This window comes from Panthera onca, chromosome B2 (assembly GCF_046562875.1).
Source record: "Panthera onca isolate mPanOnc1 chromosome B2, mPanOnc1 haplotype 2, whole genome shotgun sequence".
Taxonomy (NCBI): Eukaryota; Metazoa; Chordata; class Mammalia; order Carnivora; family Felidae; genus Panthera; species Panthera onca.
Window position 1 is genome coordinate 35540193 of NC_138343.1, and position 14945 is coordinate 35555137.

General features: G+C 41.9%; 1 protein-coding gene and 1 pseudogene across 3 annotated transcripts in view; both read right to left on the reverse strand.

Annotated features, from left to right (window-relative positions):
• Nucleotides 1–1367: 1367 nt before the first annotated feature.
• The window catches only part of TMEM217B (transmembrane protein 217B), a 40355-nt gene continuing 26777 nt past the window's right edge, over nucleotides 1368–14945 (reverse strand). The window contains exons 2-3 of one of the 3 annotated variants that reach the window (XM_060615372.3): nucleotides 4029–4103; nucleotides 1368–2167 (exon numbers count right to left, since the gene is read on the reverse strand). In XM_060615372.3, coding sequence (XP_060471355.1) covers nucleotides 1589–2152 — 564 coding nt within the window. In that variant the 5' untranslated portion in view covers nucleotides 2153–2167; nucleotides 4029–4103 and the 3' untranslated portion in view covers nucleotides 1368–1588. Of the gene's footprint in view, nucleotides 2171–4028; nucleotides 4104–14945 lie in introns of all 3 variants that reach the window. The other 2 variants (XM_060615371.3, XM_060615373.3) reach the window with 2 other exon arrangements.
• On the reverse strand, nucleotides 4260–5690 carry LOC132667012 (cytochrome b-c1 complex subunit Rieske, mitochondrial pseudogene; annotated as a pseudogene).

Consider the following 14945-nt stretch of genomic DNA (forward strand, 5'->3'; position numbering starts at 1 on the left):
TTAATGTTTATTTATTTTGAGAGAAAGAGATTGCAAGTGAGAGAGGGGCTGAGAGGGGGAGAGAGAGAATCTCAAGTAGGCTCAGCATCGTCAGTGCAGAGCCCTACTTGGGGCTTGATCTCAGAACTGTGAAGTCATGACCTGAGCTGAAATCAAAAGTTGGACGCCTAACCAACTGAGCTACCCAGGTACCCCTCACCCCCAACATTTTTTTGAGCGAAAAGCAAATGCTCTAAAAGGAGGTCCCTCTTTTTTATCTTGATGAAGATAAGACTGTTTCAGGGAACCAAGCAGGACATTGTGTAGACGGTCAGATGATCTAGATTCAAATCCGGCTTTAGCCACTGTGTGACCTTGATCACATCCCTTAAGCACCCTGAGTCTCGGTTTCATCAAACCATAAAATGGGAGCGTTAGCGTTAAAGGTACACCAGGCAGTGAATGTAAAGGGCTCTCAGTAAAAGAGTTAATAGTAGTGACATAGCAGCTCTCAACGCCGGGGTGTATGGTAAAACAGTGGTTCTCAGGACACCTGGCTGGCTCAGTTAGAAGAGTGTGGGACTCTTGATCTTGGGGTTTCGGGTTCAAGCCCCATGTTAGCTGTAGAGATTACCAAAAAAGATAAACTTGAAAAAAATATAAAATAAAATAGTGGTTCTCAACGGGGGGCGATTTTGCTCCCCAGGGAACATTTGTCAATGTCTAGAGATATTTTTGGTTGTCACAAGGATAGGGGGGATGCTCCTGGCATCTAATGGGTAGAGGTCACAGATGCTAAACATCCATCAATGCATAGAACAGCCCCTACAGGATAGAATTATCCTGTCCAAAATGTCAATAGTGCTTAAAATGAAAAAATCCTGGAGCTTTTAAAAATGAGGATTCTTCTTGCCATGTATGGCCCAACACGAGGAATTTCTTTCTGAAAAGTAAGAGAAAAGCAGAGTGATGCATGAAGCTGGAAAGGGATTCTTTCTACGATTATATGCAGGAGCAAAATGAGGGTCCAGATTATTGTGCTCTCCAGTATGGTAGCCAGGCGCCAGCCACGTGTGGCTATTGAAGTTGAAATTACTTAAAATGGGAAAAAAAATTTTAATTGATCCCTGGGTTGAAATAGCCACGTTCCCAGTGTTTAGTAACTTTGTGACTAGTGGACAGCACAGATATAGAACATTTCCATTGGCACAGAAAGTTCTACAGGATAAGCACTACTCAAAACAAAACAAAACAAAACAAAAAAACAAAAAAAAACCTCAGCAGAACCAGGCATGGGTGAGACAATCTGCAAGAGAAAAATTAGAAACTAGGGACACGCAGGGAGGAGGGGACCATGAGAAGTAATGGCATATACTGAGACGGCTAAGTAAGAACAAAGGCAGAATATAATTAAAGGCTAAAACAAGTCACAAATACACACATGCACAATAATTGATCCATGCAAACGTCCCTCCCCCAAGAATACTCTTAGGTGCATAAAACTCAAGGACCCTGAAAAGGTAAGCAGAAGCAACAGAAGGCAAGCAGGGAAAAGGGGAGCTATCGCTGGGGAGCACTGTTTATTTATTTCTCTCCTTCCTGGCACAGTTCAGTTTAACTTGCGGTACAAGGTTCTCAGCCCGACAGGCCGCCACGAATCGACAGTACTGATGGAGGAGTGCCTGTGGCGGCCTATTTTAACTGAAATCTTGGGGTCCTTGTAAAGGACGTAGGTATACTTGGTGACAAAAGGCAGAGAGAAGAAGTGCAGAAGCATACGGGAGATTTGGAAGATCAGGTAGAGGTACGTCACCTCCTTGAACTCATCTTTGATGATGCCGTTGATGATCACGGTCACGGAGACACTGATGAGCTCATACGTGATGATCCATAGGGCATAGCACAGCAGCCCCACGTAGTTGTTCACGCGGATGCAATAGAGAAGCAACACGCTGAACACGAGGGTGATGGTGGATGAGATGACGTTGATGCCCCTCTTGTGGATCATGACCCAAGACACCAGCTCAGAGTTTGTGTCCATGTAGATACTGACTTTGTCCTCGTAGCCAAAGTACGTAATGTGGTTCAACTCAAAGATGAGGAACTGGATGGTGTTAAGGAGAGAGAAGATGCCCACCACGAGGGAGACCGTCTTGTTGTTTGTTTTATACATGTTTTATCACAGCACCTGCTGCAGGGGAAAAAAATGGAGATAAATGATACGGTGGTAGAGGTAACCCTAGACAAATTCCTTGAGCCCCCGGATGTAAATGGAAGAGAGCTAAGAGTAAGATTGGTATATGGATAGGCAGTGGGCCAGAGGTCAAGGGACATGGGCGTCTGGTCCCTGCTCTGACGTGACTAGCTATAGGCGACCAAGTCACTGGGAATTGAGGGCGTCGTTGGCCCAGGATACCCCTGGGATAGCTCACAGCTCTGCTGTTTCAGAGGCAGCTATGCTTTAAGGGGGCAAAAAGCATGCTCCTGTCAGTGCCAGGCTTGTGGGAATTAGGAGGCTCCTGTATCTGGAATGATGATGAAGGCAGCTCTGGGATATTTGTTTCTGTGAAGTCAGAAAACTGGCATGGCTCCTTGAATGGGGGCCTGGAATGACCCCTGATTTTTTTTGTTTTTGTTTGTTTGGTCAGTGCAATTGTTCTATTGTAGTGAAATATACATAACATAATTTTTACCACTTTGGCCCTTTGCAGGTGTGCAGTTCAATGCCATTAAGTACATTCACATTGTTGTGCGACCATCACCACCATCCATCTTCAGACTTTTATATATCCCCCAAGAAAAAGTCTTGTACCTAGAAAATGCTAACTCCCCATTCCCCTACCCCCAGCCCCTGCTAACCACCAATCTACTTTCTGTCTCTGTGAATTATGACTACTCCAGGCACCTCATAGAAGTGCAATCATACACTTTTGTGCCCGCCTTATTTCATGTAGCATATTTTGCTTCTTTTTTAAAATTAATTAATTATTTTTAACATTTTATTTTTTTTTAATGTTTATTTATTATTGAGAGACAGAGAAACAGAGCATGAGGATGGGAGGGGTGGAGAGAGGGAGAGACACAGAATCTGAAGCAGGCTCCAGGCTCCGAGCTGTCAGCCACAGAGCCCTATGCGGGGCTCAAACTCACAAACCACGAGATCATGACCTGAGCTGAAGTCGGACACCCAGCCGACTGAGCCACCCCCTTTAATTAGTTTTTTAAATGTTTATATTTGAGAGAGAAAGACAGTGTGCCAGTGGGGGAGGGGCAGAGAGACAGAGACAGAATCCAAAGCAGGCTCCAGGCTCCGAGCTTGGAGTTGTCAGCACAGAGCCTGACGCAGGGCTCAAACTCACGAACCGTGAGATCGTGGCTTGAGCCGAAGTCGGACTCTTAGCCGACTGAGCCACGCAGGCAACTCTAGCATAATGTTTTTCAAGTTCATCCCAAATATTCTTGTACCTTATTCCCCACTATCCTCCCAACTCCGTGTGTCTCCAGAGTTTAGTCCTTGGTACACGAACCTCTTGCTGCACTCCAGGCCCCAGTGGTTTCCCAGGTAGGGTGGGAGAAGCTTTGTGCTGGCTGGTGGAGAACTGCGCTGATCCTTCCCTGCCCCCCGCCGAGCAAACCTCCCATTGTCCCTGCCCACAGAACAGCTTCCAGAGGGGTACTCTCCTGCATCATTCAAAAGGAAGGCCCCAAGCCACACAGGTGTCTTCCCTTGGTTTAAGACTGTTTTGCAGATTTCAAGGCTTGTCTTTGTAAATCCCCTTGGTTCTTTGTCCCTGCTACCCCAGCCTTGGGCTTAGCCTTTAATGCTGTCCCACGGTCACCATAAAAACTGCCTGACTTCCCTTTCTGCCTCCTGTCCTGTTCCTCTGGCCCATTTTAGTCATTCAGCATTCACTCAGCAAACACGTACTGAGCATTAACTATGTGCTGGATACTGAGCTTGGCACAGGTAAACATTCTAGTGAGGAAGCTAGACAAAAACAAAACAAACTGTGAATAAAATGTTTTCGATGTTTTTAAGGAAAACTTACGATGCGTTGTGATAAATGCCACGGAGGAGGTGGTCCAACGTCCTCAACATGTAGCAAGATCGAATCCAGATCACTCTATTGTACACCAGAAACAAATATAACACCCTGTGTTAATTAACTGCAATTAAAATAAACTTAAAAAAGATCTAATCCAGAATGAAAATCAGGGGAGGCTTTCTTTCTTCTTTTTTTTTAAATTTTGTTTTGAGAGCACAAGTGGGGGAGGGGCGGAGAGAGAGGGGACAGAGGATCTGAAGCGGGCTCTGCGCTGACAACAGCAAGCCTCATGAGGGACTAAAACCCATGAACCATTGTGACCTGAGCCGAAGTCGGAAGCTTAACCGCCTGAGCCACCCAGGCGCCCCAATTTACTTCACGTTAATGTTTGCAAATACATTATTAGCAATTCTTAAATATTTCAAATCAACTCACTTAAGTATAGAAGGCTTGCTCATAGGTCTTCTGAGGTGACAAGACGACTGAAAGGAGCCTTGGACTTGAGTCCAGATCTCTAACCAACAATCACCATGTCATCACTGGTGAACCCATATGAGGGAACTTCAAGACTGAGAGGTGCAGGCCCCTTCCTGATCCCGCCAGAAGCATCATAGTGTGACCCATGGCAAGGGCAGTAATAACCACCAAAATCTCCTGCATTTGCAATGGGTACACAACCAAGATGAACGCAAACACCTATCAGGATAACCCGTTCAGGTTTTTCTTTACTCGATCTAAATCATGCTGTGGGTCCCCCAACTGGGACACTTCAACTGCGGCTTCCTGCTCAATTTCCTTCCTGGTTCTATGACGCACAAACATCCGTTTTCCTCTCCATTGGGAAGCCATGTTCTTGCCTTCTGGAATATCAGAGAGCTTGATTTCGATTTTCGACACGGCCAACATGTGAGCAGAAGCACTCATGCTGGAAACAAACTGGGAGACGACATTCTTGACAGCGTATGCAACACCTATACTCGTTGTTGCGGTTATCAAATAGGAGAAACCTTTTCTAGCCTCACTGCTCTCTTTTGAAGACTTTGTACCATCTAACACTTCGGTGCGTCGATAGACAAGTCAGGCACTCTGATGTCTTTGTGGGGATAACGGACAGAAGCAGGGACATTGAGGCCCACGGAGGCGACTCCTGGCACAGGAAGGGCCGCTTCACGTCCGGCACTGGCGGCTCCAGGGTGGCGGGCACCGAAGCCTGAACCAGAGGCCGCAACGTGCTCGCCACCCCGCGGGACGTGGCCCATAGGACGGGTGCGAACAGGCCCGAACGGGTGGCCACCGACAACATGGCGACAGCTGCTCCGAACGCCGAGCCGGTGGGTCACAGGCGAGTTTGGTAAATTCTTTATAGATTTTGGATACTAACCCTTTGTACGATAGATCATTTGCAAATTATTTTCTCTCATTCCGTTGGCTGCCTTATAGTTTTGTTGTTTCTTTTTTTTTTTAATTTTTTTTAACGTTTTATTTATTTTTGAGGCAGAGAGAGACAGAGCATGAACGGGGAGGGTCAGAGAGAGAGGGAGACACAGAATCGGAAGCAGGCTCCAGGCTCCGAGCTGTCAGCACAGAGCCCGACTTGGGGCTCGAACTCACGGACCGCGAGATCATGACCTGAGCCAAAGTCAGACGCTTAACTGACTGAGCCACCCAGGCGCGCCTAGTTTTGTTGTTTCTTTGCAGTGCAGAAGTTGTTTATATTAACAAGGTCCCAATAGTTCACTTTTGCTTTTACTTCCCTTGCCTTCAGAGACGTGTTGAGCAAGAAATTGCTGCGGCTGAGGTCAAAGAGGTGGTTGCCTGTTTTCTTCTCTTGGGTTTTGATGGTTTCCTGTCTCACATTTAGGTCTTTCATCCATTTTGAGTTTATTTTTGTGTGCGATGTAAGACATGGTGGAAAGTGGACATTGTAGACAATATACTGTAGCAACTCTGGGTAATGGGATGCCCCAACCCTCCCCTAGGCTTGTTATTTGCTTGTTTACTTGTTTAGTGACTGGCTGGATTACTTTGGTAAACTATATTCTCCCCTGCACCCCAATATCCCACAGTGTGAAGCTTCTGATATTGTTTGTCAGGGAGGTGCAGCTTAGGGTATGCCCACAGTCACTCTAGGATGACAATGGTTTTGGAAGTGCTGTCTTTCCTCTTTCTCCAGCCATGCCTTAGTTGTTAAAATTCACTAATCTCTGGCTGATTGCTCTATTGTTTTCAATAATGCCCTAGGGCATAAATTGCTCTACAGACTAATCCAATAAAATTTGGGCTCCTCTGAAGGAATAGTTTCAGAAGTCAGTGTTTGAGGGTGTGTGTGGGGGGGGGGGGGTGGAAAAAGAAGCTGGTGTTTGATATTTTTTCTGACCCTAGGAGGGTTTCTCTTAGTTCTTTCTTTCTTTTTTTTTTTCTAATTGGGTTGCTTGTTTTATTTTTTAAAGTTTATTCATTTATTTTGAGAGCGAGAGAGAGCCTGCTCTCTCTCTCTGTCTCTCTCTCTCACACACACACACACACACACACACACACACACACACACACGCATGCTTGCACGGTGAAGGGGGAGGGGCAGAGAGAGTCCTAAGCAGGCTCCAGCTGTCAGCACAGAGCCCGGAGCCCAATGCAGGGCTTATCTCATGAACTGAGATAATGACCTGAGCTGAAATCAAACATCGGACGTTTAACCAACTGAGCCACCCAGGTGTCCCCTCCTAGTTATTTCTTCTTCTGGTTCTCTCCTGAAAACTAGCTGGCCTAAAGTTTAGCCTCTATCTTCATTGGAGCTACACATCTCCTATCAATTGCCTTTTGCCACAACCTTCACTGTTTTTTTTTTTTTTATTGTTTTTTTGTTTTTTTAATGTTTACTTTTGAGAGAGAGAGAGAGAGAGAGAGCAGGGAGTGGCAGAGAGAGAGGGAGACACAGAATCCAAAGCAGTCTCCAGGCTCTGAGCTGTCAGCACAGAGCCCGACGCAGGGCTCGAACCCACAGACTGTGAGATCATGACCTGAGCCGAAGTCGGACGCTTAACCGACTGAGCCACCCAGGTGCCCCCAACCTTCACTGTTTTAAAGAATGTCTTTAGGTTTGAACTTCTCTATGCTCTATTGGAAATGAATCCAGTTCCTTTGGGAAGAGATTGTGAACAATCTGTTTTATGGCTTACTTCTCTCCTGTCCCAGCCAAAATCTCTGAGCCATGGCTTTGGAACCGTGAGTGAGGACAATTATATGCTTCTGTCTTAGGGACACTCCTGCATTAGGAACTGAATGCTCTGTTGGGGCGTGGGGGGAAGAGAGCTGGATAAACAACATGTATACACATACAGTGGGATATTACTCAGCCTTAAAAAGGAAGAAAATTTTGATCCATGCTACAACATGGATGAACCTTGAGGATGGTATACTAAGTGAAATTAACCACTCAAAAAAAAGACAAAGGCTTTTTTATTCCATTTACACGAGATAGCTAGAGTAGTCAATTCATAGAGACAGAAAACAGAATGTTGGTTGCCAGGGGGTGAGGGGAGAGGCCGAGGAGCTGTTGTTTAATGGTGATAGAGTTTCCCTTTTGCAAGATAAAAAGAGTGCTGGAGATCTGTTGTACAACAATGTGAATGTACTTAACATTATTAAACTCGGCACTTAAAAATGGTTATGATGGGAGGTGCCTGGGTGGCTCAGTTGGTTTAACATTTGACTCTTGATTTCAGCTCAGGTCATGATCTCACAGTTCATGAGTTCAAGCCCCACATCAGTCTCTGTGCTGATGGTGTGGACCCTGCTTGGGATTCTCTTTCTCTCCCTCTCTATCTGCCTGCCCCCCCCCCCCCCACTTGTGTGCGTGCACTTCTTTCTCTATCAAGATAAATAAATAAACATTTCAAAAATGTTTTTTTACTTTTGAGAGAGAGAGAGAGAGAGAGAGAGAGCTTGAGTGGGGGAGGAGAGAGGAGAACAGAGGACCCGAAGTGGGCTCTGGCCGACAGCAGTGAGCCTGATGTGGGTCTCGAACCCATGAACCATGGGATGATGACCGAAGCTGAAGTTGGATGCTCAACTGATTGAGCCACCCAGGAACCTCTAAATAAATAAACTTTTAGCAAATGGTTATGATGGCAAATTTTATGTTATGTGTATTTCACTATAACTTAAAATTTTTAAATTATTTAAATTTTTAAAAATGAAAGTGAAATAATCTTTTTCAGACATAAAAAAAGCTGAAAGGATTAATCATCAGCAGACCTGCACTACAAGAAATGTTAAAGGAAGTCCTTCTGGTAGAAGAAAAATGGTACCCAGTAGAAATCTGGATCTATGCAAAGGAACAAATAACCCTGGAAATGGTAACAACATAGGCAAATATAAAAATAAAAAAGATATTTTTCTTGTTTTTTAAGGCTCTTTGAAAGATAATTTAAGGAAAGATAATAACAATATATGAGGAGGTTTATAAAAGTCAAATGTATGGTAACAATAGCACAAATAGGAGACGAAAATTGGAAGTATACTGTTATAAGAGTCTTGGGGCACCTGGGTGGCTCAGTCGGTTAAGCGGCCGACTTCGGCTCAGGTCACGATCTTACAGTCTGTGAGTTCGAGCTCTGCGTCGGGCTCTGTGCTGACAGCTCAGAGCCTGGCGCCTGTTTCAGATTCTGTGTCTCCCTCTCTCTGACCCTCCCCCATTCATGCTCTGTCTCCCTCTGTCTCAAAAATAAATAAAGGTTAAAAAAAAAAAAAAATTAAAAAAAAAAAAAAAGTCTTATACTACATGTGAAGTAGCATAATATCACCTGAAGGGAGTTGTGCTAAGTTAAAGCTGTATACCATAAACTCTAAAACAGCCACTAAAATACACAACAAAGAATTACATATCTATAATAAGTTGGCAAAGGAGACAAAATGAAACCATAGAAATATCAAATTAATCCAAAAGGAGGTTAAAAAAAAAAAAGAGGAAAAAGAAAAGAGAAAAGGTGTGACGAATAGAAAACAAATAACAAGATGGCTACTAAATGTAAATGATCTAAATACTCCCAACAAAAAAGCAGAAGTTGTTAGATTGGATAAAAAAGGAAGACACAGGAACACCTGGCTGGTTCAGTCACTAGAACATGCAACTCTTGATTGCAGGGCCGTGAGTTCAAGCCTTATGTTGAGGGTAGAGTTTACTTAAAAAAATTAAAAAAAAAATTTTTTTGGTGGGGGCCACCTGGGTGGCTCAGTCGATTAAGCAGCTGACTTCAGCTCAGGTCATGATCTCACGGTTTGTGAGTTCAAGCCCCACGTTGGGCTCTGTGCTGACAACTCAGGGCCTGAGACCTGCTTCAGATTCTGTGTTTCCCTCTCTCTCTCTGCCTGCTCCCTGCTCACATTCTGTCTCTCTCTCAAAAATAAATAAATATTTTAAAAAATTTAAAAAAATGTTTATTTATTTTTGAGAGAGAGTGTGAGCAGGGGAGGAGCAGAGAGAGAGGGAGACACAGAATCTAAAGCAGGTTCCAGGCCCTGAGCTGTCAGCACAGAGCCCGACACAGGCCTCAAACTCACAAACCGTGAGATCGTGACCTGAGCTGAAGTCAGACACTCAACCGACTGAGCCACCAGGCGCCCCCCAAAAATTTTTTTTTAAAAAAGGAAGACCCAACTAGTTACTGCCTATAATAAACATACTTCATACATAAAGACATAAATTGACTAAAAATAAAAAGATGGGAAAAGATATACCATGTCAACACAAATTAAAAGAATATTAGAGTGGCTGCATTAATATCAAATAAAGAAAACTTCAGGGCAAAGAGTAATCTCAGGGATAAAGAAAGTCATTTCATAATGATAAAAGGGTCAATTCGTCAGAAGGATATAACAATTCTAAACATTTATGTACCCGCTAATAGAATTTCAAGATACATGAAGCAAAAACTGATAGAATTATAAAGAGAAATAGACAAATCCACAATTATAATCAGAGATTTCAATGCATCGCTTTCAGTAATTGATAGAACAAGTAGACAGAAAATTAGAAAATATATTAAAAGATTTGAATAATACCATCAACCAACTTGATCTACTTGACGTTTGGAGAACAGTGCACCCAACAATAGCAGAATAAATATTCTTTCCAAAAGCACATGGAACATATATCAAGATATAACATATTCTGGACCATAAAACTATTTTCAATAAATTTAAAATGATTCATATAATAAATTTATGTTCTCTGATTATACTGAAATAAGTTAGAAATTAATAACGGAAAGCTTTCTGGAAAATCTCCAAGTATTGAAACAAAGTAGCACATTTATAAATAACCCATAGATCAAAGAAAAAATCAAAAGGATATTAGAGAGTGTTTTTAACTGACTAAAAATGAAACACAACATATCAAAATTTGTATGAAGCCATTCAAGTAGCACTTAGGGGAAACTTTATAGTACTAAGTGACTATATTAGAAAATAAGTAAAGTTGGGGCACCTGGGTAGCTCAGTCGGTTGAGTGTCCGACTTGATTTTGGCTCAGGTCATGATCTCATGGTTTGTGGGATTTAGCCCTGTGTCAGGTTCTGTGCAGACAATGCAGGGCTTGCTTGAGATTCTTTCTCCTCTCTCCCGGCCCCTCCAGTGCACGTGCACACACACACACACACACACACACACACACACACACTTTCTCTCTCTCAAAATAAATAAGTAAACTTTAAATCTTAAAAAAAAAAAAAAAGAAAACAATATGGTCTTCAATCAATGACCTCAGCTTCTACCTTAAGAAGATATAGTAAGAAGAACAAATTAAACTCAAAGTAGAAGAAAGAAAATAATAAAGATCAGAGTGGAAATCAATGGGACATAAGACAGGAAAAAGAAGAGATAAAATCAATGAAACCAAAAGCTGATTTTATTAAAAACTTAAAAATGTCTAGTCAGGCTGATCAGAAAAAGAAAAAGAGAGAAAACACAGATTAACAATATCAGGAATGAGATCAATGACCTCACTACACATTCTAAAGATGTTACAAGGATAATAAGGGGATATTGTGAATAGCTTTATAGTAATAAACTTTACAGTTTAGATAAAACAGACAAATTTCTTAAAAGACACAAACTACTAAGGCTTACTCAAGAAGAAATAGATAACCTCAGTAGTCCTATATCTGTTTTTTTTTTTGTTGTTTGTTTGTTTTTCTTTTAGTTGAATTCGTAGTTTAATACTTCCCACAAAGAAAATTTCAGGTCCTGGGTAACCTGGGTGGTTCAGTTGGTTAAGCATCTGACTTCAGCTCAGGTCATGATCTCACAGTTCATGAGTTTGAGCCCTGCATCAGGTGAGCTCAAGCCCCACTTTGGTTGAGCCCTGCTTTGGGTGAGCCCTGCTTCTCTCTCTCTCTTTCTCTCTCTCTTTCTCTCTGCCCCTCATGGGATTTTATCTCTTTCCCTCTCTTGCTGCCCCTTGCTCATTTGCACCCTCTCTCTAAAAGAAAGAAGGAAAGAAAGAAAGAAAGAAAGAAAGAAAAAGAAAATTCTAGGTCCAGATAAGTTCATTGCTGAATCCCACCAAACACTTAAGGAAGAAATAAATACCGTGTACATAAACTCTTAAGGAAAATTGAAAAGGAAGAAATACTTCTTTCTATGAAGCAAGTATTACTCTACTATCAAAACCTGATGAAGACATTATAAGAAAACTACAGACAAACATCTCCTATGAACATAGATTCAAAAATTCTAAACAAAATTGAACAAATCTAATCCCACAGTATATAAAAAAGATGATACAGCATGACCAAGTAGAGTTTATTCCAGGAATATCATGTTTGGCTTAATGTTTGAAAATATATGAAAGTAATTTACCATATTAACAATCTAAAAAATAAAGACCATATGATCATGTCATGTAGAAAGAAACATTTGGCAACATGAAGCATTTGTTACCGATTTTAAAAAAACCTAAGCTGGGGTGCCTGGGTGGCTCAGTCGGTTAAGCGGCCGACTTCGGCTCAGGTCATGATCTCGCGGTCTGTGAGTTCGAGCCCCACATCGGACTCTGTGCTGACAGCTCAGAGCCTGGAGCCTGTTTCAGATTCTGTGTCCCCCTCTCTCTGACCCTCCCCCGTTCATGCTCTGTCTCTCTCTGTCTCAAAAATAAATAAACATTAAAAAAAAATTAAAAAAATAAAAAAATAAAAAATAAATAAAAAAACCTAAGCAAACCTGGAATAGAAGGGAACTTCCTCAACGTGATATAGGATATCTATGAAGAATCTACAACTAACACCATTATTAACAGAGAAAGACTGAGTGCTTTCCCTCTAAAATCAGGAACAAGACAATAATGTCCTTTCTCAGGGTGCCTGGCTGGCTCAGTTGGTGGAACATGCAACTCTTGATCTCAGGGTTGTGGGTTCAAGCCTCATGTCTGGTGTAGAGATTACTTAAAAAATAAAATCTTAAAGAAAATAATGTCCCTTCTCTGCTTCTACTCAACATTGCCCTGGAAGTGCTAGCCAGCCCTGTAAGGCAAGAAGAGGGAGAAGTAGGGGCGTCTGGGTGGCTCAGTCGGTTAAGCGTCCGACTTCAGCTCAGGTCACGATCTCACGGTCCGTGGGTTCGAGCCCCGCGTTGGGCTCTGGGCTGATGGCTCAGAGCCCGGAGCCTGCTTCTGATTCTGTGTCTCCCTCTCTCTCTGCCCCTCCCCCGTTCATGCTCTGTCTCTCTCTGTCTCAAAAATAAATAAACGTTAAAAAAAATTTAAAAAAGAAGAGGGAGAAGTAAAACTGTCATTATTTGCAAACCATATGATCGAGTATACAGAAGATCCACAAAAACATTACTTTGCCTAATACGTGAGTTTAACAGTGTTGCAGGATAAAAAAAATCAACAGGCAAAAAAATTATTCTTATATCCTAACAATGAACAACCAGAAATGAAATTTAAGAAATAATACCATTTACAACACCATAAAAGATACACAATTCTTAGAGATAAATCTGATGAAAGATGTGAAAGACTCATGCATTGAAACCACAAAGCATTGCTGAGAGAAATTAAAGAAAAGTGAATGAAGAGAGATACTGTTCTCAGGGGTTAGAAGACTCAATATTATTAAGATGTCAGTTCTCCCCAATTTGATGTATAGATTTAATGTAATCCCAATCAAATCCCCAGCAGGCATTTTTTAAAATAAAAATTTTAGGCTGATTCTAAGTTCATGGAAATGCAAAGGACCTAGAATGGCCAAAACAATTTTGTAAAATAATACAGATGGAGGAATGCGACTTAAAGACTTATAAAACTGGGGCGCCTGGGTGGCTCAGTCGGTTGAGCGCCGACTTCGGCTCAGGTCACGATCTCGCGGTCCGTGAGTTCGAGCCCCGCATCGGGCCCCTGTGCTGACAGCTCAGAGCCCGGAGCCTGTTTCAGATTCTGTGTCTCCCTCTCTCTGACCCTCCCCCATTCATGCTCTGTCTCTCTCTGTCTCAAAAATAAATAAACGTTAAAAAAAAATTAAAAAAAAAATAAAGACTTATAAAACTGCCATAATCAAGGCATGATGACATTGGCATAAAGATAGACAAATAGATGAATGGAATAAAATAGGGTCCAGAAATAGGTGTGTGTGTATATATAAAGTCAATTCAGTAGAGAAAGGATAACCTATTCAACAATTAATATTAGAACAATTAGACATCCAGGAGCAAAAAAGGGAACTTTGATCTATATCTCTTGCCATATATATAAAAAATATATCTCAAAAGAGATTATAGGGGCGCCTGGCTGGCTCAGTTGGTAGAGTCTGCAGATCTCAGGGTTATAATTTTGAGTCCTGTGTTGAGTGTAGAGATTGCTTAAAAATAAAATCTTTAAAAGAGAGAGAGAGATTATATATCTAAGTGTGAAAGCTAAAATTTCTAGAGGAAAACATAAAACCATTATGATCCTGAGGTAAGCAAAGATTTCCTATATATGATAACCAAAAATGTGAGCCATGAAGGAACAAATTGATAAATTGGACTTCTTTGAAAATAAAAATCTCTGCTTTTTAGGGCACCTGGGTGGCTCAGTCAGTTGAGCATCAGAATCTTGGTTTTGGCTCAGGTCATGATCCCAGGGTTGTGGGATCAAGCCCCACCCTGGGCTCCATGCTGAGTGTAGAGCCTGCTTGAGATTCTCTCTCTCTCTCTCTCTCTCTCTCTCTCTCTCCCTCCCTCCCTCTTTCTTTCTCTCTCTCCCTCTGCACCCGCCCATATTTGTGCTTGCTCTCTCTCTCTCTCTAAAATTCAATTCAATTCAATTCAGTTAAAAAATTGAAAATCTCTGCTCTTTAAAAGACACTAAGTGAATGAAAAGACAAGGCACAAACTGGAGAAAAATGATAAAGGACTTGTATCCAGAAAATATAAAGAACTTCCAAAACTGAGTAATAAAAAAACAAAACAAAACAAAACAAAAACCCCTCCGTAATAAAAAAAACAAACAACCTCATTTTTTTTTTTAAGTAGGCTCTATGTCCAACACGAGACTTGAACTCATGACCTTGAGATCAAGAGTTACATGCTCAGGGTGTCTGGGTGGCTCAGTTGGTTAAGCATCTAAATCCTGATTTCAGCTCAAGTCATGATCTCACAGTTTGTGAGTTCAAGCCCCTCATCAGGCTCCACTATGACTGTGTGGATTCTGCTTGGGATTCTCTCTCTCTTTCTTTCTATCTCTCTCTCTACCCTGCCCATGCTCACACTCTCTCTCTCAAAAAAAGAAAAAAAAATTGCATGCTCTAGCAACTGAGCCAGCCAGGTGCTCAATAACCTCAATTTTTTTTTAAAGTTTTTTTTAATGTTTGTTTATTTTTGAGAGACAAAGAGACAGAGTGAGAGTGGGGGAGGGGCAGAGAGGGAGGGAGACAGAATCTGAAGCAG